General features: G+C 34.8%; 1 protein-coding gene across 6 annotated transcripts in view; it reads right to left on the bottom strand.

The window, feature by feature from the left end:
- USP25 (ubiquitin specific peptidase 25) overlaps window positions 1-14,768 on the bottom strand; it is a 193,148-nt gene that overhangs the window by 166,354 nt on the left and 12,026 nt on the right. For all 6 annotated transcript variants that reach the window (XM_027843603.1, XM_027843605.1, XM_027843607.1 and 3 more), the window contains exon 2: window positions 119-196. In XM_027843603.1, the coding sequence (XP_027699404.1) occupies window positions 119-196 (78 nt within the window). The remainder of the gene's footprint in view (window positions 1-118; window positions 197-14,768) is intronic.

Genomic DNA, 14,768 nt, shown 5'->3' with positions numbered 1-14,768 from the left:
TCTTACAAGAGGACAGTACATCTCCACTGACATATAATCCAGGCAAGAAAATGTGAACTTTTCCAAATGTAAGTTGGGATAAGCCACAAATTATTTAGTGAAACAGAATTCATAGTACCTTCAAGGCTTGCTGTAGTATCTGTGTATCATTGATGCCTGTGATTTCTCTCAGCTGATTCAAAAATGTTTGCTGGTGCTAGAAAAGAAAAAGAGAGATGGTTCATTATTAAGGAGTTTTCTGAAAACTTCAATGACAACAAAATAAACAATGACTAAAAACATTCAAAATTTACTTTTATTCACTGCATTACTTTGTAAAAATATGGGGCATGTTCAAATTCTTTCCAAAGAATCCTGTATACTTTTATAGGTCACTAAATTCCCACTGACTTCAAAGAGAGGTCAATGAAATCAAGATGGCTCAAAGTTTAGTGTGGGAACCTAACAGAGTAGTGATATAACATAGAATCATTTTAATCTCTCTTAAACATCATATATATATGTGTGTGTGTGTGTGTGTATATATATATATATCTATATATCTATAGCTGGTGCCATAATTAAAGTAATATAAACTAAAATCCAAACAGGTTTGCTTATTTTAAAACACTACCACAGCTCAAGGCCCTTAAAACAACAACAAATTTCCAGTAGAATGGAATTAATATCAACCAATCATTTGAATGAACTATCCTATCCTATGTGCCCTTGACAAATTGGAAAGACAAAAATACTTATACTTATGGATATAAATTACTTTTCACTTAATGAAATATGTACTCCGATGTGAGGCTTAGTTTTGTGAAGAATAAAATTGACAGAACAATTGATAGGGCTGAGTTCAGTCATTAACAAAATCACCTAACCCTAAATCATAAGTATTTTCATATTAAAATATATCTGATGGCCTAGCCATTCCAGATCTTAAATTGTATTATAAAGCAGCAATCATCAAAACTATGTGGCACTGGCCAAGAAACAGAGTGGATCAGTGGAATAGGTTAGGAACACAAGACACAGTAGTCAATGACTATAATAATCTACTATTTGATAAACTCAAAGACCCTAGCTTCTGGGATAAGAACTCACTATTTGACAAAAATTGCTGGGAAAACTGGAAAAGAATGTGGCAGAAACTAGGCATAGACCAAAATCTCACACTATGTACCAAAATACAGTCAAAATGGGTTCATGATTTAGACATAAAGGCTGATACTATAAGCAAACTGGGAGAGCAAGGAATAGTTTACCTGTCAGATTTATGGAGAACTGAAGAAATCATGACAAAACAAGAGATAGACAACATTATGAAGTACAAAATGGTTAATTTTTATTACATTAAATTGAAAAGTTTTTGCACAAACAAAACCAATGCAACCAAGATTAGGAGGGAAGTAAAAAACTGGGAAAGAATTTTTATAACCAGTGTGTCTAATAAGAGACTTTTTCTAAAATATGTAGAGAATTAAGTCAAATTTATAAGAATACAAGTCATTCTCCAATTGATAAATGGTCTAAGGATATGCATAAGGAGTTCTCAGATGAAGAAATTAAAACCATCTATAGTCACAGTCAAAAAATACTCTAAATCACTATTGATTAGAGAAATGCAAATCAAAACAACTCTGAGCCACATCACACCTATCAGATTGGCCAACATGATGAAACAGAAAAATGATAAATGTTGGAGAAGATGTGGGAAAATTGGAACATTAATGCATTGTTGGTGGAGTTGTGAAATGATCCAACCATTATGGAGAGCATCTTGAAACTATGCCCAAAGATCTATAAAAATGCGCATATCCTTTGACCCAGCAATAGCACTTCTAGGGCTGTATTCCAAAGAGATCATAAAAATGGGAAAAGGACCCAGATGTACAAAAATATTTATAGCAGCTCTTCTTGTGGTGGCAAAGAATTGAAAATTGAGCAGATGCCCATTAATTGGGGAATGGCTGAACAAGCTGTGGTGTATGAATGCAATGGAGTACTATTGTGCTATAAGAAATGATGAGCAGACAGACTTCAGAAAAACCTGGAAAGACTTGTATGGACTAATGCTGAGTGAAGTGAGCAAAACCAGGAGAATCTTGTACACAGTAACAGCCATGTTGTGTGATGACTAACTTTGACAGACTTAGCCCTTCCCAGCAATGCAAGGATCTAAGACATCTCCAAAGATCTCATGATGGAAAATACTATCCACATCCAAAGAAAGAACTATGGAGTTTGAATGCAGATTGAAGCATACTATTTTTTTTTCCTTCTGTTGTGTTTTGTTTCCTCTTTCTTGTGGATCCTTCTATTGGTTCTAATTCTTCCTTACAACATGACTAATGTGAAAATATGTTTAATAGGAATGTATATGTATAGCCTATATCAGACTGAGTGCCATCTTGGTGGTAGGGAGGGAGGGGGAAAAAAATTTAAAACTCAAAAGCTTATGGAAATACTGATAAATATTTGATAAATCAAAATAAGTTAATTTTATATATATCTGAACATATCAGAATAATGAAAGAAAATGTAATTACTTGATTCTAATTGGCTTCAATTTAAAATCTTTAATAGAAAAACTAGCTCTTTCCACTTATCCTATGTATTTTTTAAAAATTCATTTGCTTATTAAGGTTCCACTGAAATTAAACAAGTATTGAAATGGTGGCCATTAATTAATTTTTAGTTTTAATGATATTCATGTTACGATATAGAGAATATTATAATCCAAGAATTATCTAAGAGTTGAAACAATGAACTAAGGTACAAATAAATTAATCTCTTTGCTTATACATTAGAGAAAGGAAAACGGGAAAAAAGAAGAGGAAAAAAAAGGATTGAGCCAGACAAAGTAAAATCAGGCGTGAACAATACTTGTGATTATTTGCACTCTAGGTAAACTGAAAAAGAAGCACATGCACCATGTGCTTTTATTCAGGCTCTCATACCAACTACTATAAATCACATGTTATCATGTAAAAATAATAAATTTTCAAGTTCTCCTTGCAAATACCTAAAAAAAAATTAGATCAATTTTCTTGAAACAGTGAAAAATAATAATGAAGGTATGACATGCTTCTTCACCTACTACAGTGATGCAGCACAAGAAATTTCAGTCATTTTCTTTCCTGCCTATCCTTACCCCTTAATAGCTTAACTTCTTAAATTTTAAAAAAATATTTTGAACATTGCAGTAATCGCAGTATACATTATATCTGTCTGTCAATGATATAAACAAAAACACAAAACTGTTTTTTGAGTTTAAAACATTAGTGGGGGAAAATACCTTCATAAAAGAGTATTTGAATAAATAACATACATTTTTGTTCAAAAAATAATAGCTAAAGCTTTTTTAAAAAACTAAATTATTGAACAGGCTACCACCTCTTCTTTTCCAGTGATAAATCATTTTTTTGATCAAGTTTTTCAGTGTTAATAAATTTAAAAATTCCTAAATGGAAGAAAGTAATCAAAGACAAAATCCCAAAGGCAAATAATAAAATCTCAAAAGACAAATAAATAAAGCCCCAATATGACTGAGAGTAAAGGTACTTTTTAAAGTAAAAGGAAGAAAGGTATTAAAGACTGTATTGTTGTGTCCATAAAAGGTTTATGTAATTTTAAATAAAATTTCTATTGACTTGACTGACGGAATTCTATTCTGTCACAAAATCACTGTTAGTCAAATCTGTGTCCCTGTCATTCAATCACACGACAGGAAAGGATGAAAAAAAACAACTTATAATCACTTTTTTTTTTCCTTTCCTCTCTGTTTTAGGGAGCAGTATGGTGAAATGTAAAGAATACAACTTTTAGTCAGAGATTGTTGTTGTTCAGTAGTATGTAACACTTTGTGCACTTGTGGATCATATTGTCCATAGGGTGTTCTTGGCAAAGATAACTGGAGTGGTTTGCCATTTCCTTCTCCAGATTAAGGCAAACAGAGGTTAAGTGGCTTTACCCAGGGTTATACAGCTAGTAAGTGTGTCTAAGGCCAGATTTGAACTTAGGTGTTCCTGATTCCAGACCTAGTCTCCAACCACTGAGTCATCTAGCTGCCCCATTTAATAAAAGGAACTGGGTTCAAATCCCAGCTCTACTTCTGACAGAGTAAGTCATTTAGCCCCTCTGGATCTCAGTTTTCTAAATCTAAGATGAGATGTTAAGTTAGATGTCTTCTAAGATCTCATCCAGTTCTAAGTCTACAAGCACATAAAAATCCATACACTTGTAATAATATTGTTTCCTTTTAAAAAAAAATTGCTAAGTCAATCAACAAGCATTTATTTATTGACTGCTACCTCTATGTTAGGGACACAAAGAAAGGCAAATGTTAGTCCCTTTCCTAAAGGAGCTTTTATGTATATATGTGTGTGTGTGTGTGTGTGTATATGTATGTGTGTGTATATATATATATATATATATTTTTTTTTTGGTGAGGCAATTGGGTCTAAGTGACTTGCCCACATAGCTAGTAAATGTCAAGTGTTTGGTCTGAGGCTGGATTTGAACTCAGGTCCTCCTGACTCCAGGGCCAGTGCTCTATCCACCGTGCCACCTAGCTGTCCCAAGGAACTTATATTCTAATGAGGGAAAACACACACACACACACACACACACACACACACACACACACACACACACACGTTATGTACATACATACAAGATATGCACAGAATAAAAGAAACATAACCTCAGAGGGAAGGCACTACTACTAGGGAGATCAGGAAAGGTTTGCTGTAAATGGTGGGATTTGAGTGAAGCCTTAAAAGAAAACCAGAAAGCAGAGGTAAGATGGGGAAATGGATTGTCACCAGCAAGGAACAGCAAGCAGCCCAGTGCAGCTGGATAGGAGAGTACCCAGAAGAGAGTGAAGTGTAAGGATTGCAAAGGTAAGAAGGGGCCAGGTTGTGAAGGGCTTTAAGTGCTTGAAGGAATAGGGAGCCACTGCAATTTAATGAATAGAAGTAACACAGTTAGCTTTGCCCTTTTAAAAAAAATCATTGTGGCAGATGTATGCATAAGATGGATTAGACTGGAGAAAAGATTTAAAACAGAGACAATGAAAATTGTTGGGTACTTTTTATCACCAGGTATCACTTGTAAATAATTACTCAGAGCAGCAGCCACACCCATAAACAAATAAGTATAAATATATGCATGCCAAAGGCCAAAATAAGTAATTTTTAAATTATTTATAATTTAGTTCTCTGTTAGTACAAATTATCCGAAGCTGACATGATGTTAGGAATGAATACCAAAAGATGACTGAACATTAAAATGAGTCAATAAATAATCATTTTTAACATTTTTAAATTTTAAAAAAATTTAAGTGGTAAAACAAGCATTTCCATAACATAGTATAATTTTTTAAATGATTGCATATGAAACTGAAAATCTATTATGTACAACTTACTATTCCATTTACATATTTAATAAATTTATTCATTTATTAAACACCTACTACATGCCAGACAGTGGGAGACCTTGACCATTTTAAGCTAAGGTCTTTCCCAGGTCTCAGTTTGTCTGAGGCAACACCCATTTAACGCTGGTGACACAAAGAATGGAATAAGACAATTCCAATCCAGGAGAAGCTCAAAATCTAATGAGCTGAAACAATATGCAGCTAACTATGTACACAAAGCTATATTTAATATAAACAGGAAATAATCAACAGAGGGAAAGTACTAGAATTAAGAGGGATTGGGAAGGGCTTCCTGTAGAAATTTGGATTTTAGCTGGGACTTGGAAAAAGCTAGGGAAGCTAGAAGGCAGAGATGAGGAAGGAGAACATTCCACGTATGAGGGCCAGTCAGTGAAAATGCCCCAAGTCTAGAAACAAAGAATGTCTTGTTCAAGAACAGCAAGGAGGCCAGTGGGGATTGGGGTGACTAGAAGGAAGAAGTCTGGGGAGGGGGGGAAAGGGGGAATTGCTTATAAAAGACTTTGAAGGCCAAACAGAATTTTATATTTGATCTTGGAAGTGATAGGAAAATCCTGGACTTTATTTGGTAGGGTGGTGACATGGATGGACCTGCACTTTAGGAAAATCAATTTGGCAGCTGAGTAGAGGATGGACTGTAGTGGGGGGAGATTTGTGGCAGGCAGATTGGCCAGCAAGCTACTGTAATGGTCCAGGAGTGAAGAGATACAGGTCCATAGCAGGGCAGTGGCAGTATCAGAAGAAAGAAGGGTATTTATTCAAGAGACATTTCAAGGGTGAGATGGATAGTCCTTGGCAAGACTGGATATGGTAAGTGACAGACAGTGAGGAGTCAAGTATGATACCCAGATTGCAAGTCTGAGGGACTTAGAGAGCGGCAGTACCCTAAAAAGTAAAAGGGAAATTTGGAACAGAGAGATTTTAAAGGAAAAGATGAGTTCAGTTTTAGACATGTTGAGTTTAAGATGCTTATGCAGTTGGAGATATAAGACTGGAGGTCACCAAAGACTTTAAGGCAGGAGAGGTAGATTTAAGAATTATCAGCATAGAGGTGATAATTTAATCCCTGGGAGCTTGTGAGATCACTAAGTGAAAGATCAGAGAGGAACAAGTTGATTTTCTAGCAATACTCACTGAAGGGTATGTTGTTTAGGGAAATCCTTGGTTAGGCTGAAATATGATCACACCTGTGCAATAGGAAAGTCACTTTGTCAGCTTTGTAGAAAATGGACTAGAGTAGGGAGAAATAAAACAGGGAGATTAAATAGGAGGCCATTACAATATTTCAGAAAAATCAGGGATGAAAGCCTGAATTAGGAAGGTGGCTGTATGAGTATCCAAAGAAATACTGTAGAGAAAAAGATGACAAGATTTACCAACCTGACCGGATATGTAAAGTGAGTGGGAATGAGAAGTCAAGGATATTATTGAGGTTGTAAACATGGATAACTGGAAGGATGGTGAGAGGAAAGTCTGAAAGAGAGACAGCATTTGGGGAAAAGACAATCAGTTTAATTTGGGGTACGTTCAGCCTGAGATACCGACAGAACATCCAGTTCAAAATGTCTAACAAATAGCAATATATATAAAATAGAAAAATACCATAAAGTATACCTGAATTTCAAGGAAAGCATCTAATAGTCTTCCATGATATCCTTCTAGACAAGATGTAGACATGTGGGCTAAATGGTTAGTAGTCAATAATGTACTGATATTAACTTAGAAAGGGGGTTTGAACGAAGTGCCCCAGGTAGCTTTCTTTAATCTACTGAAGGCATAGATAATTATGTTTATCAAATTTTTAGATGACACAAAGCTAGGACAGAGAGTTTTAACACGTTAGATAATAAAATCAGGATCCAAAATGGTATAAAAATGGGTTGAATCAAATAAAATTAATTTTAATAATGACAAAGTTCTACAGTAGCTCTAAAAAATACTAACTCCACAAATAAAGGATAGGGGTAGATATAGCTAAACAGGAGTCCCATGAAAGACATTTGGGAGTTTTAGTGCACTGAAAGCTCAATATGAGTTCAGTCACATGACAGCTGAAAAGACCAATACGATCTGGAGCTTCTTTAAGAGAAGTTTTGCATCCAGAACTGGCAAGGCAATAGTCTTGCTATATTCTGCTCTGATCAAACTACATCAAGAGTACTATACACAGTCTAAGACACATTAGAAAGGATACTGACAAACTGAAATGAGTCCATAGGAAGAAAGTCACTATGGTAAGGCAACTGGAGACCATGCTATCATATTTGAAGATCAAATGAAGGAACTACAGATTTTTAACATGAAGAAGAAAAGATAATGTTTCTAGAACATAAAGAGCTGTCAAATGGAAGAAGCATTAAGACTGGTTCTACTTGATCCCAGTGTTAAAACCAGAAGCAGTGGGCTACTCATTTTTGCAGAAAATCAGTTTTAGGCTTGACAAATGCAGACTTCCTAACTATTAGTGGGAATGAGCTAACTCAGAAGATACTGGGTTCCCCGTCTCTGAGAGGCTCTGAATAAATGATCACGTTACAGATGCCATAGAAGAGATTCTTGTTCAGTTACAGATTTGAGCTTTATGACTTCCGAAATCCCTTCCAACTCGAAGATTCTGTGAAGTTTTTTCTTTAATATGTCAAACACTTCCAGTGTGCTAAAGATACTATTAAAGGATTTTTGTCCTTTTTGTTTCTTTTTTCATTAGATGTTGAAATGAGAAAACAAAATCACAATACAATGTATTTTCTTAAATGTTAAAGAAATCACGTTTACTTCAAAATTAAGAATACCTTTTCTTAAAAGAAAAGATCCATCTGTTCCTGGAACTTTCCTTTCAGGCTACTACAAGATAAGATGATTTATTCATCTGGTTGTTTAGTTTGAATCTGTGATTACACTAGTGTGGGGAACTGCTCTTGCGGAATTTACATTGATGTAGATCACAAAGACTGAGGGCACAGGCAGGATTTAAATTCCGGTCTCCTCGACTCTTACATCCACTGTCTCCACTGCTTTTCATTTGATATCGCTTACTAGCTTAATAGTTTTTTTTTTCTAATTTACAAAAAGATTTTTCAATTTTTTTACAAACACATATGTAATACATACAAACATACAAAGAAGTAGTAAAGAGTAAAGAAGAGAATGAAGTTGTTTTCCTTTCTCAGTCTCATCTCACTTCCCTCTCATTTCACAGAGAAGATATATATAGCTGGCTGGAAACAGAGATCTTCCATCCACTTGAGTTCTGGTTCATCACTTCACTGTGGTACGAAGGTAATTCTCCAAGACAGTGCCAGCTATTACAAAGCTAGGAGGGAAAATCATAGTACAGGGGTAACTTTAATAACAATAGTAACAACAACAGTGGGAGCTTGTTTTTACAGCCTGGAAATTGGGCACAGGAGCCAAGCTATGGAGATGACATTTGGCCAACAAGGATAGGTTAAATTTCTATTTATGCTACATGTTTAAATAACAAGGAAATCCAACTAATGGAAGATGGATCCCAACTGATAAAAGTGATAAGAATCCTACAGCTACAAAGATCCAAGATGTATCCAAAGTAAGTTGGACTTATTGTGCATGCTAAGCAAAATAAATTGATGCAAAGAACAGTTAAAATAAGGAAATGGCAGGCAGGAAAGGATTTATTAAGCTTCTACTATGTGCCAAACCTGTACTAAACACTTTACAGATATTATCTAATTTGATTCAAACAACCCTGGGGGGAACATGCTATTATCATCATCATTGAGGAAACTAAGGCAAACAGGTAAAGTGACTTGTCCATGGGGTCATAAACAGTTGGACACTACCGAATGACTGAACAACAAACAACAACCACTTCCTGACTCGAGATCCAGTGCTTTATCCACTGAGCTATCTCGCTGCCTCTTAATCAAATCAGCCAATGATTTATCTACTTTACTGTGTGTGGTTTTTTTTCCATCAAATCAGCTCCTGTTCTTATTTATTAGTTTAATGGTTTCTTCACTTTCAATTTCATTAATTTCTCCTTTGATTTTCAGGATTTCTATTCTGCTGTTTAATTGGGGAATTTAATTTTTTTTCTAGTTGTTTTAATTGCATGTTTAGTTCACCGATTTGATCTCTCTTTTGTTGATGCATGCATTTAGAAACCACTTTAGTATCTTTGCCAAGAAAACACCATGGACAGTATGTATGGTCCATGGGGTCATGAAGAGTCAAACAGAGTTGGATGACTGAACAACATTACAAAACAATTTGATTAAAAGAAAGAAAAAACATGAAATAACCAGTATCAAAAAAATGAAAAGGGTGAATTTACAACAAATAAAAATAAAATTAAAGCAATTATTAAAGGGTATTTTGCCCAATTATGTGCCAATAAAATCCGACAATCTAAAAATGAAACAGATGAATACTTACAAAAATATAAACTCCCTAGATTAACAGAAGAAAAAATAGAATACTTAAATAACCCTATCTCTGAAAAAGAAATTAAATAAGTCATAAATGAGTTCCCCAAGAAATATAATCGAGGACCAGATGGATTTACAAGCAACTTCTACAAAACATTTAAATGACAATTAATTTGAATAAACTCCTTTTAAAAGTAAAGGAGTCCTACCCAAATTCCTTCTATGACACAAACATGGTTTTGATAACTAAACCAGGGAGAGCAAAAACAGAGAAAAAAAAAACTATAGACCAATCTCCCTAATAAATATTGATGAACAAATTTAAGTAAAATCAAGGAAATTAAAGCAATATATCATAAAGATCACAAACTATGACCAGGTGGGATTTATGCCATAAACAAAGGCATGGTTCAATGTTAGGAAAACTCTAAGCATAACTGATCATATTAATAACAAAAAACATATGATTATATCAAAAGATGCAGAAAAAGCTTTTTACAAAATATAATACCCATCCCAATGAAAGACACTAGAAAGTATAGAAATAAATGGAGCTTTTCTTAAACTGATAAGTAGCATCTATCTAAAACCAAGAGCATGCATTATTTGTAATGGAGATAAATGTAATCCTTTCCAATAAGATTAGGTAAAAGAAGGATGACCAATAGAACCTTTATTATTCAATCTTGTACTAGAAATGCCAATTAGAAAAAAAGAAATCTAAGAAATATGCATAGGCAATAAGGAAAAAAAACTATACATTTTTGTAGATGATATGATTTACTTAGAGAACCCTAGAGTCAACTAAAAAACCAGCTGAAACAATTAACAACTTTAGCAAAGTGTCAGAATACAAAATAAACCCTTACAAATGATCAGCATTTCTATATATTACAAATATAACTCAGCAGGAAAAGAAAGAAACAGAAATTAAATAGAATTCTTAAAACAGAAGATAGTGCGGACAGTATAAAATACTTGGGAGCCTACATGCTAAGCCACACACAGGAACTATATGAACAAAATTACAAAATGCTGTTCACATATAAATACAGAACTAAATAACTGGAAAAATAGTAATTGCACCTGGGTGGGCTGTTCCAAGATGATAAAAATGACAACACTACTTAAATTTATTTACTTATTCAGTGCAACACCAGTCAGCCTACCAAAGAAATACTATATAAAGTTAGAAAAATAATACAATTCATCTGGAGAATCAAAAGGTCAAGAATATCAAGAGAATCAGCAACAACAAAGAGTTATGGGGTCTAATAATACAAGATCTCAGGCCATATTACAAAGCAATAATCATCAAAACAATCTGATGTTGTGTAAGAAATAAAATGATTGATCAAAAGAATTGATAGAGTATATAAAACACAGAAGCAAATAAGCATGGTAAGAGCTTGATGTTCAGTCGTTTCAGTCACATCAAACTCTTCGTCACCCCTTTGGAGTTTTCTTGGCAAAGATATTAGAGTGGTTTGACATTTCCTTCTCTAGATCACTTTTCAGATGAAGAAACTGAGCCAAGAAGGGTTAAATGACTTGCACAGGTACACATAGCTGTCAAGTGTCTGAGGCCACATTTGAACTCAGGTCTTCCTGATTCCTGGCTGGAAGCTCTTACCTACTGTGACACCTAGCTGCCCAGTGTTTGATAAACCCGAAGATCCAAACTACTGGGGCAAGAGCTCGCTATTTGACAAAAACTGCTGGTTAATACCAGAAAGTAGTTTGACAGAAACTAGGCAATAGACCAACATCTCACACTGTCTACCAAGACAAGCTCAAACTGAGTACATGATTTAAACATAAAAGGTGATATCATAAGCAAATTAGGGGAACATGGAAAAAATTGTCTGTCATATAGTTTATGGATAGGGAAAGAGTTAATGACCAAATAAGAGACAGAGAGGTTCACAGAAGATTAAATGGAAAATGTTGATTACATAAAATTAAAAAGTTTTCACAGCCAAAACTAGAAGAAAAAAAAAGAAAGAAAACTTAAGGAAATAAATTTTACAGCCACTTTCTCTGATAAAAGTCTCATTTCCCAATTATATAGGGAACTGGACCAAATTTATGAAAATAGGCGCCATTACCCAACTGATAAATGGTCAAAGGACATGAAGAGGCAGTTTTCAGAGTAAGATATAAATCCCTATCAATAATCCTATGTAATAATGCTCTAAATCCCCAATAATTAGAAGAATCGCATACCCATCAGATCGGCCAAGATGACAGAAAAGGAAAATGACAAATGCTGGAGGGGGATACAGAAAAATAGGTCAAATAATTCACAATTTGCAACTACACCGAAAGGACTATAAAACTGTGCATACCTTTTGACCCAGCAATAGCTAAAAGGTTTTTACCCCAAGAAGGTTAAAGAAAGGAAAAAAATCCATATACAAAAATATGTATAGAAACTCTTTTTGCAGTGGAAGAGAATTGTAAACCGAAGGGATGCCCATCAATTGGGGCATACCACAACAATTTATGGTATATCAATGTGATGGAATACTATTGTGTTATAAGAAATGGTTTCAAAAAGACCAAAGATGTATATGAACTAATGCAAAGTGAAGTGAGCACAATCAGGAGAATTGTAAACATAATCAACTGTGAAAGACTTCGTAACTGATCAATACAACTGATCTACCACAACTCCAAAGGACTCATGTTGAAAAAAGGTATCCACCTATAGAGAGAAAAGTGACGGACTCATACTGCAGTCTAAAGCATTATTTTTTTCTTTATTTTATTGCTTCCTCCCCCCCCCTCAAAAATGGCCAATGCCACAGCATTTTTTGCATGACTTCAAATACATATAAAGCATATCCCATGTCTTGCCGTCTCAATGGGTGGGAGAGTGAGTAGAGGGTAGAAGAGAATTTGGAAATTAAAATGAGTAATTTTTTTTTTAAAGGAAAAGAAGATCACAACCAGGATAGTGACTCTTGACTTCCTGATACAGAAGAATCAACTGAAGGAACTGGGGATATATAACATGCCCCAGACTTTCTCTATCGTCACTAAAATGGTTTCCTTTAGTGGGGGGTGGGGGGAAACAGTAAATGCTAGGAAACAAAAGAAAACCAAGAAAAAGTCCCTGCATTTAAAAACCTCAGGATCCAGATGGTAAACCAACCACATGTATATCAAACAGGTCAATGGACAAAGAAAAAGCAGGATATGGGGGGCCCAAGATGTCAGCCTGAGGTTAGAATTAATACTTTAGGAAATAAGGACATGTAGTAGGTTTCGGAGCAAGAGTGTTTTAAAAAAGATTAATTGGCAAATGGTTATGTAGTTGGAAGACAGAAGACTGAATATTCAAAAGATATTTCAAGGTTTCAAATCTGCAGAATTTCAGTATTATTCTACCAATATCTGTGGCTCCTAATTGGTCTCCCTGTCCATCCCTCAGGCCTCTCCCCTCCTCAATCCACCACACAGCTTCCACAGTAATATTCCTAAGACTCAGATGATTTGAAAAAAAAAAAGCTATTATAATGACAAGGATGCTCAAGACACAAAGTCATAAAAAAAAAGAATGACTCCAAAAATCTTTATAAGCAAAGCCTCAAAGAAAAACACAGCTTGGGCATAAATTTAACGAGAATTCCCAGAATGGAAAAACAAGAATGCTGGGTTTTTTGAAGAGTTACAAACATTTTTTATTAATAAAATGAAAACGCTAGAAGAAAATTGGAAAAGTAATGAGAGCTATGGAAGAAAAAATTGAAAAGGGAATTAACAGCCTTGTCACAAAAGACAGGAAAAATCAGAATGGACCAAATAGAAGGCAAAGAATCCATGAGACAACAAGAAACATTAAAAATGAAGGCAAATGACCAAAAATTTGCCCAGATCTATTTATTTGATCCACAGGGGAAAGTACAAATAGAAAAAACTCCACTGGACATCTCCTGAAACAAACTCCAAAATGAAAACTCTTAGAAATATTACATATGAAATCTAAAGCTTTCAGGTAAGAGAAAAAATTCTTCAAGAAGCCAAAAAGAAAGAAAAACTTCAAGTACTAAGGAGCCACAGTCAGGATCACACACAATTTAGCTGCCCCCACTCTAAAGAAGTGGAGACCTTGGAATACACGATTTCAGAAAGCAAAGTATAGATTTACAGCTAAGAATAAGTTATCCAGCAAAACTGAGTATAATCCTGAAGGGGAAATGGCTCTTTAATGAAATAAAAGACTTCCAAGTATTTCTGATGAAAAGACCAGAGCTGACTGAAATTAAGGTAAACAAGGTAACAAAGTTCTAAACGTGTTAAATTTACTGATACGGCTAGCAGTAATCTATAAAAAAGGAGGAGGGAGAGAGAGACGGGAGGGTATTTAGCTCCTCAGAAAGCCAAAGGAACCCGAAATAGCATTTACAAGACTTCTTATAGTTTAGGAAAAGTGGATAGAAAAATAGGACTTGGGATTAAGTCATCTGATTTCTATCGGTGGAAGGGATAAGATTTTCTTTCTGGTCACTATGGAAAGCTGATTGGTTGTGTCCACCTGTATCCTTGGAAGAACAGGCAGTGGTACAGAGATAATGGGTCTCCTTGACACAAAGATGGAACAGTGATTTACAGAAACACTGAGTTTCTGAACTTAGGGAGTTCCAAACTTAATTCAGAGACAAAGAAATGTGACTCAAGAAGTTACACCAAAATATACGTGGTTGGTTCAGAATAGAATCAATTACAAAATGGAATCAACTTGATTTTCTCAGCTGTGTAGAAACTTTAGTAAATACAGGAGTTGAGAAACATAAAACTGTGAACATGAATAAGAGGCCAAAGAAGTCAAACTATAGAGAGGGGAAGAAGAATACACTGGGAGTAAACAGAAGAGGACAGTTTCGAAAAAGTATCTAATATAATCAGGGTGC

Source organism: Vombatus ursinus, unplaced genomic scaffold (assembly GCF_900497805.2).
Source record: "Vombatus ursinus unplaced genomic scaffold, bare-nosed wombat genome assembly UNPS02014924.1, whole genome shotgun sequence".
NCBI classification, from domain to species: Eukaryota; Metazoa; Chordata; class Mammalia; order Diprotodontia; family Vombatidae; genus Vombatus; species Vombatus ursinus.
Note: the sequence above shows the minus strand (reverse complement) of the source record. Positions and strands in the feature narration are given on the sequence as shown.